The sequence below is a fragment of the Aotus nancymaae genome, unplaced genomic scaffold (assembly GCF_030222135.1).
Source record: "Aotus nancymaae isolate 86718 unplaced genomic scaffold, 86718_ANA_hifiasm-v0.15.2.pri h1tg000014l, whole genome shotgun sequence".
NCBI classification, from domain to species: Eukaryota; Metazoa; Chordata; class Mammalia; order Primates; family Aotidae; genus Aotus; species Aotus nancymaae.
The window spans coordinates 14,724,084-14,737,587 of NW_026988425.1; the positions used below are offsets into that span (position 1 = coordinate 14,724,084).

Here is a 13,504-nt window from a genome sequence, read left to right on the forward strand (position 1 = left end):
GCTCCTCCAGAGAGCAAGACACTGTCACATTGCTCGCATAGACTGTTTGCCTTCGTCCCCGGCCCCCAGGTAAACAGACATTCTCATTAAGCAGAGCATTCCAAGGGCTTATAAGTTCCCTTCTAGAAGCTGGAGGCAAACCTCAATGCACACACCCTGACTGCAGTCACTGCCAATGTGGTCAACTCCAGTCTGTCTGAAGATGTGCCAGGGTCACAGTTAGACTCTTGGTTTTGTTGTGCAACCTCTGAGAGCTTTCATTTGGGTTTAGAATGTGTAAGAGAGAAGGGTTTGCGTTATTACATAAGGGCTTTATTTTCGTAGTGATCTCTTTGTTGCCAGTTGGTCAACGTGGGTTCATTTGATAAAAGCCCCAAATCAATGTTTATTCTTTGAAGTAAGACAGGCGTGTGTTGCCTCTAACTGATTCAAATCAGTTAATTTCTGTTTTTTTAGTTTTCCTAACTGGAAAGTGGAAAAACCACCAATGGTAACAACTTTTTAGACTGGTATATCCTGCTATCCCTAGAAGGACAATGTCTTTTAAAAGCAACTCCTCCCAAAGTAAAAAGCCCTCAGTCTCTCTCAGCAGTCCATTCTCCAGAGGTAACCACTGCGAACACATACATTTTCCTTGCTGGTGCAAACATATCTATGTGTGTGCCTTTTCTTTCCAAATGGATTAATTCAATTTTTAAGATTCTAATAATTAACATATCTTGAGGATCTTCTCACATCAGTACACACAGATTACCTCTTTCTTTTATTTGATAACTGTATAGTTTTCCATTAAATGGATTCTATGCTACTAATACCACTGAGAACTTACTCTAAGCCAGGCGCTATTCTAAGTGCTGAGCATGTATTAATTTATATACTTCCCACAACAACCCTATGTGTTGTTATGCACTGTTATTATCCCATTTGACAAACAAGGAAATTGAGGCACACAGAACATTTAAAAACTTGACTAGCCACTAAGCATCAGAGACATGATTATGCTATAATTTAATTATAATTTACTTTAATATTTTAATATAATATAAATTCTAATTTATTTTAATATAATGTTTATTATAGAGAAATATTCCCATATTTCTCTAAACATCCATTACATGCTTGTGATTATATTTTAGGGTGAATTTTCAACACTGGAATAGCTAAATCAGAGTATACTTCTTTGAAGTTAAGAGTTTCTCTTCCTGCATATGGGTATTAACTAGGTACCCAATGTATCATTCCCATTTCTTCTTTCATCCACAGACAACTTCTTATGAAACTGGTTGACTGAGTCAAATGGGAATTATGTAAAGAAAAATTTGTATTGACATGTCACCCTGCCATAGCTAGAAATTTCTCCCCAGGTAATCACATGGTGTTTCAGAAAAGACCCAGAGAACTTTGAAATTAGACAGGAAGCTTGCTAGGACGTGATGTATAACTCACAAATTTGGACTCCACTGGTTAAGATTTTAGAATCAGACCAGGTATAGTGGTTCATGCCTGTAATCCTAGCACTTTGGAAGGCCAAAGCAGGTAGATTGCTTGAGCACAGGAGTTCAAGACCAGCCTGGGAAACACAGCGAGACCGCATCTCTACAAAAAAATACAAAAATCAGTTGGGTGTGGTTGCATGCTCCTGTAATCCCAGCTACTTGGGAGGCTGAGGTGGGAGGATCACCTGAGCCCAGCAGGTCAAGGCTGCAGTGAGCTGAGATTGTGCCACTGCACTCCAGCCTGAATGACAGAGTGAGATCCTATCTCAAAAAACAAAAACTAAAGAAAGAAAAGGAGCCTGGAACCATGCCAGTATGAACTGAGTTCAGCTACCTATTTGTTATCTCTTTAAAGGTGCGTAAATTGTATCCATTGAGTTTTTAAGCATCCTTAAACTTTTTTCTTAAAGCCATTTATATACATCAATTAAATGACCATTAAAATCATTCTTACCAAATAGTTGAAATGGTTTCCCAGGGAATGCTATGAGGCAGATCTGGCCACTATTCTGCAAGTGTTTAAATTGTATTGCATTTTATGTGGTCTGTTATTCATTTGTAATTAATGCACGTGGACTTCCAAATGGAGAGGTGGTCTGTGGTGTGGTCAGTTTTGATTCTTACTGGCTTAATCTCCTTTTTCAGTCCTGAGGAATTAAACTTTGTCAGTTTATTCAGTGAAACTGAGTTATTTCTGCTCGCTTCAGTGGTCATAAGTTGTTGGCATAGGAAAGGCATAGGTGTTGGAGTCAGATAGACTTGGATTCACAGTCTCCTTACGGTGAGTTCCACCAGGCAAGTGCTTCAGCCTCGGAAACTGTGTCTTTCAGCTACACATGGGAGCTCCTAACCAGGTTCCATCCACATGGGCATTCAGTGATGCCTTCCCCTCCCTTGGGAGGGCCATGTTTGTACTTGGTGTTAGATTCATCCCTTCTTCATTAGGCCAGGGAATGCAATCTAGATTCTCCCCTCTTTTTCTGGTTCAAGAGAAGCATCACCCTGCATTGGTTTCCTGTTACTAATGCTCTAATGTCAAATGGGAACTACTTTTTGTCAGAGAAAACTCTAGTGCATCATTGTAATATCCTCAACCTCTGCTGCTTCCTGACTCTGCAGTAGGTCCTTAGGCATCCACATGAGTTTTCTTGTGAGTGACGTCTGAGGCTGTCGCACCTTCATAATTGGATTTGAACACTGAATCACTGAATTGTTTATACATCAGAAGCTGTGTATGTGTTTACTGGGTTAGAGAGGAGAGGAGACAAGGTGTTCCGACTGTTACACAGTATGATGTTTAAGGAACTGAACCTACCTAAACTTAAAACCTGAGGATTTCACTTGAAAAATAAAAACCACCCTGAAAACTGTTAACTGGGATTCACTCGTCCGGCTTACCTCCACATTCTTCATCCAGCTGGTTATTTTAAAGGTTGTGCATTTTTCCTGCTCTTTGGTAATAGTACCCCACTGCCACAGCCACTGTGTGAACTTGACTTTGGGATTTTCTTCTCTTCGCTAATCAAAATATAAAGGGAAATACAAGAAAGAATGAAAATAAATAAAATAACATCTAACTTAAGATGTTAGAAAAACAACAAACCAAAGAAAAGCAGAAGGAATGAATTTATAGAGTTAAAAGCAGAAATTAATGAGCTGGAAAACAGTAGCATAATAAAACCAAAAATTTGTTTTTTAAATATAGACATTAGGTAACATGTCTAGAAAATAGAAAACACAAATTCCCAAAATTAAGAAATTATGAGAGAAGGAAAAAACAGGAAATTCAAATATTCATAAGACATTATTTTCAACTCTTTTATAGTAAATTTAAAATAAAACCTGAATGAAATGGACAGTTTTCTAAGAAAATATGATTTATCAAAATTAGGTCATGTGTGGTGGCTCACACCTGTAATCCCAGCACTTTTGGAGGCTGAGGCCAGTAGATCACGAGGTCAGGACTTCAAGACCAGCCTGGCCAAGATGGCGAAACTTCGTCTCTACTAAAAACACAAAAATTAACCAGGCGTGATGGCGCATACCTGTAATCCCAGCCACTCGGGAGGCTGAGGCAGGAGAATTGCTTGAACCCGGGAGGTAGAAGTTGCAGTGAGACAAGATCGCGTCACTTCACTCCAGAATAGGTGACTCCGTCTCAATAAATAAATAAATAAATAAAAATCTCATAAGAGATAGAATATCTATGTAAAACTATATTCATATAAGAAGGGGAGGAAGTTGACAAGGAAACAAAAAACCAAACCCAGAGAGTTTCACAAATAATTCATCCAAAATCTGTGACGTCCCAGTGGTGGCGGTTTTGAGACAGCCTTGTGTTGGTGACAGCCTTCTCACTCACATTTGTGGAAGAGACAAATGGGCCCTGTGAAGGTGCCAAGGATGTCTAACCATGACTACACATCTTCAGGGTGTGTGTACCGTCTCGGCAGCCCGACTTGGTCAGGATATATCAGATCTGAGGACAGGCAGCCAAGGGGCCTGGAGACTTCTTTGTTACATGTCCAGAAAGCCGCTCCACCTGTTACAGGTCCCCATGGACACTGATAAAGTCCATGACTTTGCCTCTCTGCCCTCTCCAGCATCAGGAGCATCTGGAGCCTTTCTCTTTCTTTTCTTTCTTTTTTCTCACTGTTCAAATGAGCAGAATTTAATCTTAACAAGCTTCAGCTGTCCAGGTGGGGGATGGGGGGGCAGAACATCCTCCCCTCACTCTCAAAAACAAACGTGATCTGATGAGCATGAAACAAGCTCTGCTACCCACAGCAAAACGTTCTTCTGATAAAGCTCAATAGCTATTTATTTAAAATAGTGCACTTATTTTTCAGATCAAACTCTGTTCCTTGACTAACTTAATGTCCTGTTTTTCAAAAATAAGATCAGCAGTTGGTGTGTTTTTTATAGCTCCATGGGTTTCAACAAGATTGCATGTACAGTACAGACTTTGTGTCCTCAGAGCTCTGCTTAACGATGAAATCAGACTCAGTCTGTTACTGTTAAGAGGAAAAAATAGAACAAGTATTAGACATTTTAGTTTATTAATATCAAATGTTTTAAGTGAGGTATTTTTGCATTTTGTATTATGCTGTTCAAACCAAGGATTAATTAATCACATTTTTTCCCCTGTTCAGTCATATCTATGTGACATGGTAAAAGCCCCATAAAACTGCATGCCTCAACCATACCTCGGCTTTCTGTTGAAACTGCTCTCTGTAACCCCTAATGTGACAGGCAAGCAGTCCAGACCCACGCCATCTTGGCCCCTGTGACTTGTAATAAGTAATTAAGGTCTGTAATTTCCACCCTACCCAGACAATGTGTAAACTAACGCTTATCTTGACTTCTGTGAACCACTTAAGTAACAATCAGAATGTCCAAAGTCCCGTGGCCCTCGGAACGTCTGGAGCCTCTCACCCTCATCTCCGCCCAGGAGGTGATTTACAGAATCCACTGGCCCTCGAAATGTCTGAAGCCCCTCACCCCCACCCCCGCCCCTCACCCTCACTCCCGAGGTGGTTTATGGGTATAAAAGTCCTGACACCCTCCTTTCCGGGCCACGAGTTGGAGAGACGCGAGTCCTCCGTGGCCGCTGGCAATAAAGACCCTGCAATTTGGCATACTTTTGTCTTGGTGTTAACTTTCTGTGCTCGCTCCAGTACAACATCTATATATCCAGTTTGGTGCTTTGGCAATGTTAGAAGAACTGTAAATCTTAGATGTTTTGTGAATTCAGGTAAAGCAACAAGTTTGATATGTACCAATTAAAAAGCAATCAGTCACCAGTCATTGTCACATTAATCCGAGGAGAGAGGTCACCAATATTCAACTTACAGATTTGCTGAACACTCGCAAAGATTTGCGTGAGGTCCTAGCAGGGGTACAGCAAGAAAAACAATCACATGTGGAAACCAAAAGACAGTGGGGGAATGAATGTATTGCAGAAGTAATTAAGACCAGCATGATTGCTGTTTCGTAGAGAGGGATAGAATGCAAGTTGCTAGATGGAGATTATTTTACCTGGGTGATCTGTGTGCATTGAAGTATGAGTCAAAGCTTCGTGGATAATCAGGAAACAAACCAAGTTTGTTTAAACTGTAGATTGCTGATGCTGCTATATGGTCCACCAACAAGGAACACAGGCACCACGTCCAGGTGCGACACTGGCCTGACCCACACGCATCCCAGCGGCTCATTTGGCAGGAATATAACCAATAAAAAATTTCTAGATATTAAATATGTGTGATATATCCAAAAATGGGTGCAGCACTCTGACATAAGCAAGTATAACATTTCTCCTTATTTGGTAACAGGAAATAGAATATGTTAATATATATAAATTCACTATCCTTTTCATTCCAACTTTCCTCTTCTATCCACTTCCTTTGACTATTTTTTAATAATAGTTGGTTTTTGTGTTATTAAGTACTATAATTTCACAAACATAAAGATTTTATAATTTCACAAACACATTTTCTGTATTTCTGACTTTGGATATTTTCTTATCTTAGTTTCAGCCAGTCATGGGCTGTAGGCAGTAAGTGTTGTTGATTATCTCAATTTCTTCTAGGCACTGGAGGATCGTCCTAGCTCACTCCTTGTTGACCAGGGAGATAGTAGCAGCCCGTCCTTCAACCCTTCGGATAATTCCCTTCTCTCTTCCTCCTCACCCATTGATGAGATGGAAGAAAGGAAATCCAGCTCTTTAAAGAGAAGACAGTAAGACAGAAATGTTTTCATTCTCAAAGTTCTCCGGGTTCCCTCCTGTCTTTGTTGCCTTCAAAAATGTGACTGAGATTCAGCTCTGAACTACCAAGATGAGGAGCTTGAGGGCCTCTCATTGAGTAATTGTACATATGTAACAGACTCAGGACCTAATAAGGGCACAGTAAGCCATAGCCACAGTTTCTTGTTTTATTTGTATATTATACTTCATAAGTAAGAATGATGCAAGACAAAAATGTCTTCTGTCACGTCTGATGAGAGACTCCTAGACTTTTTATGTACATGTGATTGTTGAAGAAAAAGAAAGTAATGTAAAATTAGAACCAGTCCCAAAAACTTGAATTTTTTTTAACATACTTTACTGGTAATGTTTCTCAATTCCAGTAAAGCAGCATATGGTAAAAAGAGTCCTGAAACATGTTACAAAAGATTAAAACTTGGCTTTCAAGAGGAAAAAAAAAAACCCATAAGCTACAAAACGGCAGAGACCAGGTGTTTTATTCAGTGCTGTATCCCAGCACCTCCGACGGTGTTGGGCACATGAGAGGTGCCAGGTTGATGTTGGTTGAATGAATGAATGAACAGCACATGAATGAGCCTTTTCAGGCTAATTGAAGTTGTTTGCTATACTGATTAAATGATTGTCTTCTGTTATCTGAGTGGCCTTAAATGGTTACTGAATGTTACAGACAGAAATAATTCTGAGTGATGTGATTAGATCCAAGGCTTTAAACATCTAAGTTCAAAGTTTTTCTTGCATATCCAGTGAAGGTTAAAATGACTTAATCATTTTTTAAAAAGCCACTTCCTTTACTGTCATGACTTTGCCATAAAGTTATATCTAAGCTTCTTTATTGTCCCTGTATGTGATCAGAATCCAGAAGGGTGAATTTGTCCTGATTGCCCTGATGCACATGTGCCTAAATGTCTTTTGACCTCCGGAGCTCTCATGGGTCACCCACTTGAACCTGTAAGTGATTTGGGACCCTCCAGAATTTAAGACCCAATTGTACAAATTTGATACATTACTATTCAGTCCCAGAAGGAGTCCGTCCTGACCAGGAGTGAAGGTACCAAAAAAATTGATTAAGGAAACAGAGTTTGCATTATAAACACTATTTTTCTCTCTCCAGCTACGTTCTGCAAGAATTAGTGGAGACAGAGCGTGACTATGTACGGGACCTTGGCTATGTGGTTGAGGTGTGTACTTTCAGAAATTTAATAACTTTGTATCAGCTCCAACAGTTGTCCAAAGCAGTATTGCGTTAGACGATTGAACACTTCTCAAAGCTTTAAAAACATTTTTGACCCAAAATAAAAAGTGACCAACAAAGTATTTCTGAAAAATTAAATTTAGCCACTTATCTTTATCTGTATTCAGTTGTGAATTCTTTTTTGCTTAGTGTATCAAGATAATATTTTTTAACAATTAAAATTTACAATTCTGAATAATTTATTATTATTAAATGATATTAAGTAAGTATATTGTACTTAGTATATAGGAATCTTGCCTTAATTATTTCACAAGAGTGAGTATCACTACAGAAATGAAGACCTTATTGGTGGAAAAGTCAGCATGTGGCCCAGCTGTGGGTTCAGTTGCATCCTGAATCCACCCAGGTTCAGAGCTTGGACTGTGGTTGCACCAGGTCATTCACTGATAGTTTTGTTAAGAATACTTTGCCATTTCCGTTGACCAGAAGTTGCTAAGCACGATAGCCACAGCAAAGCGCTGCCTTTTGTACTGGCTCAAGAGCCATCTCTAGGCTAATCCCTGCCAGTCAATTTGGGAATTAGTCAGATTAAGAAACTCAATCCATCAAAAAGTTATTTTTGTAGTATAAAATTTTATTGTATATTCTTTCACCTTTGCAAATTTGTACAGGACAGTACTCTTTGGTTACACATCCCATTAAAAGTACCAGCTATTACAGTTAATTGGGTAACAAAACATGCTTGATTTGCCTGCAGTCATTGTTAACAATGAGATAAGCAACCTGAGTACTTAGGAGGTTCTTGTACAGACTGAATTAAATACAAGTTTTAAGCCACATTTTAGCAGCATATTGAATCAACTGTTGTTTAAAAATCAATTTATAAAAAGAATATTGTTAAACCCTTATTTAACAGATTACACAAATAATCCAAAAAGAAAAGAAAATCTGTTTCTGTGAGATAAATGCTGAAAACAGGAGATACGATTCTGACCAAATATTTAATATTTACAAACTGTTTCAATGAAACCATTTACATTTATTTAAACTTCTTTAATTCCTTAGAATAATTTTGATCTGTGAATGCTAAACAGTCCCGGGAACAAACATTATAACAATGAATGTAATGGGTATATTCCAAGTATCAGTTAAGGATACTTTTCATATCCAGTTTTTTGTTTTTAGATAAAGAACTGGTTACAAGATAGTGCAAGTGTCCATTTTGCCCTCTGTGACTATTAATCAATAAGCCACTACTTGATTCAGACATATTCCATGAAATACACTTACCGTAACTGTTTAATTGTAGGGCTACATGGCACTTATGAAAGAAGATGGTGTTCCTGATGACATGAAAGGAAAAGACAAAATTGTGTTTGGCAACATCCATCAGATTTACGACTGGCACAGAGAGTACGTACACATGCATTGTGCTCGATGGTGCGCAAAGCACCCACACTTGGTAAACCAAGGCAGGCCAGGCCAAAGGGAATTTATTCTGTTCATTGTATTACCTGTGTGCCCTCCTGAGGAGATATCGATGTACCCAGGAGTTCTGCAGTAGCATTTGGTGGCACGGAGAGAGTCTCATCTCTTCTTCATGCTGGTGCATGTCGAGAATCTGTGGAGGGAAGTAGCTGGAAGCACCAGCATGGGGCTGGCTGCCAGGGCTCCTGGCCTGGTCCTGACACCGAGCCCTTGGCCTCCCTGCTCTACACTTTCATTCTTCATCTGCACAGCACACCCACATCATAATGTTCCCCACATCGTGGGTTTCTGTAAAGAGTGACTAAGTTAATAGTTTTGTTTTGAGACAGAGTCTCACTCTATCGCCAGGCACCAGGCTGGAGTGCAGTGGCGCGATCTCGGCTCACTGCAACCTCTGCCTCCCGGGTTCAAGTAGTCCTCCTGCCTCAGTCTCCTGAGTAGCTGGGACTACAGATGCACGCCACCACGCCCAGCTAACTTTTGTATTTTTTAGTAGAGACAGGGTTTCACCCTGTTGGCCAGGATGGTCTTGATTTCTTAACCTCGCGATCCGCCCACCTCGGCCCCCCAAAGGGCTGGGATTACAGGCTTGAGCCACTGTGCCCGGCCAAGTTAATAGTTTTACAAAGCACTTAGAACAACATCTGTATATCATAAGCCTCAATAAGTATTTCTAACTAGAATTACAGTCATTTTAGAGTAAATACAAGTTATGAGGGGGCCTTGAAGGTATTCATTTGTCCAATTATTTATTTATTTATTTAGAGACAGAGTCTCGCTCTGTTGGCCAGGCTGGAGTGCAGTGGCACCATCTTGGCTCACGGCGGCCTCCGTCTCCTGGGCTCAAGCAGTTCTCCTGCCTCAGCCTCCCAAGTAGCTGGGATTACAGGCATGTGCCACCATGCCTAGCTAATTTTTGTATTTTTCATAGAGACAGGGCTTCACCATGTTGACCAGGCTGGTCTCAAACTCCTGACCTCAGATAATCCACCTGCCTTGGCCTCCGAAAGTGCTGGGATTGCAGTTGTGAGCCACCACACGTGGCCTATTTTTTTTTTTTAGAGACAGGGTCTTGCTCTGTCACCAAACTGGAATGCAATCATAGCTCACTGTAGGCTTGAACTCCTGAACTCAAGTGATCCTCCCACGTCAGCAACTCTGGTAGCTGGGGCTACAGGCACACAGCACCATGCTCAGCTAACTTTTTTTTATTTTTCATAGAGACATGGTCTTGCTGTGTTGCCTAAGCTGGTCTCAAACTCCTGGGCTCAAGCAATTCGACCACCTCAGTCTCCCAAAATGCTGAGATTTCAGGCATGAGCCACCATGCCTGGTTCAATTCAATTTAAATGGAAAAAGTAGACATGATTGCCCATGAAATTCTAATCTGATCCCAATACATTCCCCATGCCTATCCTAATCAGGAGGTGATTGATCTGGGGGTTAGTGCTGCGCAGCTTACCTTGCCCACCAGAGCTTATCAACATACCTGTCCCTTTAGATCACTTTGCTTGTAACTTTAAAAATTCTTAATCATCTGAGGATTGCTTAATGCTGGCCACTGGTTTTCCAGTGGAATGTTCCAGGTGCACTGTCTGCTCTGTTTACCTGGCCGGGCCTCCTGCTCTCCTGTCCTGATGCACACTGCTGCTCCCTCTGCGCAGGGTGGAGCGCGGTGTCATCACCTCCAAAGTTCTGCCCTCTCTCTGAAGCTGAGCTCCAATACTTGCTTCTCCATTAGGCCTGGGGTTTCCTAGTCAGATTCCTTCTCTTCTGTAGATAGCAGATGGGAATATGCTATTGTAAACGATGAAATACTGGACAGATATGAGGAGGAACTATGGTAGCATGTATCAAGTAGTGTTGTTATTTCTGTATGTCTGTCTCCTAATAGAATGTAAAACCTTTGAACCCAGGTCAGAGGTCTTTATTTTCATATCCTGTGTAATGTCCAGTTTATTTGGATTTATAGCTAAATGAGTGGTAAATGTTAGACAGCACTCCAGTTTATAGCTCTGTACTGTAGACTTACCGAACATCTATGGTGAAACCAATTCTAAAAGGGATATTTTGTATTATGATTTGTCTCCTACTTCCAAGACTGGTTTTTTTGTTTTTCTTTTTGTTTTGAGACAGTGTTTTGCTCTGTCACCCAGGCTGGAGTGCAGTGGCGCAATCTCGGCTCACTGCAACTTCTGCCTCCTGGGTTTAAGTGATTCTCCTGCCTTAGCCTCTCAAGCAGCTGGGACTACAGGTGTGTGCCATCATGCCTGGCTAATTTTTTGTGTTTTTAGTAGAGACGGGGTTTCACTGTGTTAGCCAAGATGGTCTCTATCTCCTCACCTCATGATCCACCCACCTCAGTCCCCCAAAATGCTGGGATTATAGGCTTGAGCCACTGTGCCCAGCCCCAGGACTGGTTTTTAAGGATGTGGAGGGAAGGGGAAAATGACACAGTGTTTCTGAGATGACCAGACGGAGAAACTGCATCCAGAGATGCTGTCTGCTGCAGCGGGGATAGTAAATTCCTCAGTACAATATTAATTGGCATGGCGGTTTGCAGGTTAATGTAATACCAAATATTAATATAAATAAAAATTTATTTAATTTGTGATAATTGATAACTAAAGTGGATGTATATCTCAAAGACAACTACAGCCCAGAAAAAAATGAGCTTTGTTGTCCTACAGCTGTTTTGTCACTGTGATGATACCCAATTTTTAATCTTAAAGGGAGCTAATATTTATAACCTGGAAGTTGATTGTGATAACATTTGAGAAAACTTTATGTTACCTGTGCCAGGTTTATGTTTAATTTTTTATATCTGCTGTCCAATTTGAATCTCTAAAAATTATCTTAGAATGAATATGTAATTCTCAGATATAAAGACCAAGTTTTCAGAAATAAAAAAATGTCCAAGTGCTTTGAAACATCTATTTTTCACTCTTTATTCAGCCTAGGATATTTGCACTTGTGTCCTTGAACAGAGATGAAAATGCTCGTTATCCAAAGACCAGGAAGGTCACCAGTCAAGTGATGCACACTCATGCCTCATCTTCTGTGACTTTGTATTCCTTTATGTTTAAACCTTAACAGAAGGTTTTCCATATACTTGTTAAGTTTCCGTATATTTGTTAAGTACATGCTTCAAACTTCCCAGTTGCTCATATCAGAACAGACTATTGAAAATGTAAACCTGGCCAGGCACAGTGGCTCACATCTGTAAGCCCAGCACTTTGGGAGGCCGAGGCAGGCGGATCACTTGAGGTAAGGAGTATGAGACCATCCTAGCCAACATGGTGAAACTCTGTCTCTACTAAAAATACAAAAATTAGCCAGGCATGGTGGTACCCATCTATAGTCCCAGCTACTTGAGAGACTGAGGCAGGAGAATCGCTTGAACCCAGGAGGCAAACGTTGCAATGAACCAAATGAACCAAGATCGCACCACTGCACTCCAGCCTGGGTGATAGAGCAATACTCTCAAAAAAAAAAAAAAAAAAAAAATGCAAACCTAAATCTTAAGAAGGCTATCTTGGAAATTCTTTTAATATTTTATCCATTCTCTTCAGCTTTTTTTTAGGAGAGTTAGAGAAGTGCCTTGAAGATCCAGAAAAACTAGGATCCCTTTTTGTTAAACACGTAAGTACAATAGCATTGCTTATGTCCTGTTCGGATAGTGTCATCTCTAGTCATTGGTTTTTCAGATTAAAGAAGAACTCACTTATACTTTACACAAGTGTGTATGTTTAAGATAAAATCAAACTGCACGGTGTTAGTGAGTTGGAATTAAAATCCCTTCTTCAACATGAGTTACCTGCTTTCCCAGTCACCTGGCTGAAGCTGGCTGTTTGGCTAACAACAGTACAGGTTAGTTAGAGAGGACTAGAGCCAGGCCTGAACAGTATTATTTGGCGGGGGTCTGTGAACAGGCAGGTATTGAGTGGAGATGTAACTGTACTTGCAGTAGGTTTAGCATAACAGCCAAATGGTGTGTATATCAAAAATAAGTTCATTAACATTGAAGTTTTTTGGAAAAATCGTGATGTATTTTTAGAAGTTAGTGACAGGAGTTTTTACATTTTGGCCAGTCCCTTTAATGTCTCGCTGAATAAAAGACAGCTGGATTTTTATATCTGATTCTGCATCCAACCCATTGCTAGGTTTTTTGGTTAAAGTATCCCAACAAATTCATCCGCACACATATATAGTTAGAAAAGGATGAGTATTTTAATAGCCTTTTCAGATAATTATATAGTTTTCTTAGATACTACACCAGAACTTGACAATTGATCATTTCTTAAAGATTAGTTGCAGTGTGGAATCTGAAAACCTATCCATGAACTTCTCCCTTGCTGTGACATTAAATACATTGAACTATTGGGCTTTGAGGCTCTTGCAGCCATGCATGGTCCTGTGACATCAGGCACCAGTCCACTGGAAGATAGCAGATCACAGACTTAGGCAGATCTTCCAGAAACTGACACGTTTCATTACACAGTATCCAAAAATTCAATTTTTTTTAACCTCATCACCTATCTCTTTGAAGTCTTTAAATGTCAA

At 40.2% G+C, this 13,504-nt stretch overlaps 1 protein-coding gene across 1 annotated transcript in view; it reads left to right on the plus strand.

Moving 5' to 3' along the window:
* Window positions 1-13,504, plus strand: part of TRIO (trio Rho guanine nucleotide exchange factor) — a 371,777-nt gene that overhangs the window by 325,995 nt on the left and 32,278 nt on the right. The window contains exons 38-41 of the mRNA XM_064375877.1: window positions 6,085-6,233; window positions 7,373-7,439; window positions 8,763-8,866; window positions 12,514-12,583. Coding sequence (XP_064231947.1) covers window positions 6,085-6,233; window positions 7,373-7,439; window positions 8,763-8,866; window positions 12,514-12,583 — 390 coding nt within the window. The remainder of the gene's footprint in view (window positions 1-6,084; window positions 6,234-7,372; window positions 7,440-8,762; window positions 8,867-12,513; window positions 12,584-13,504) is intronic.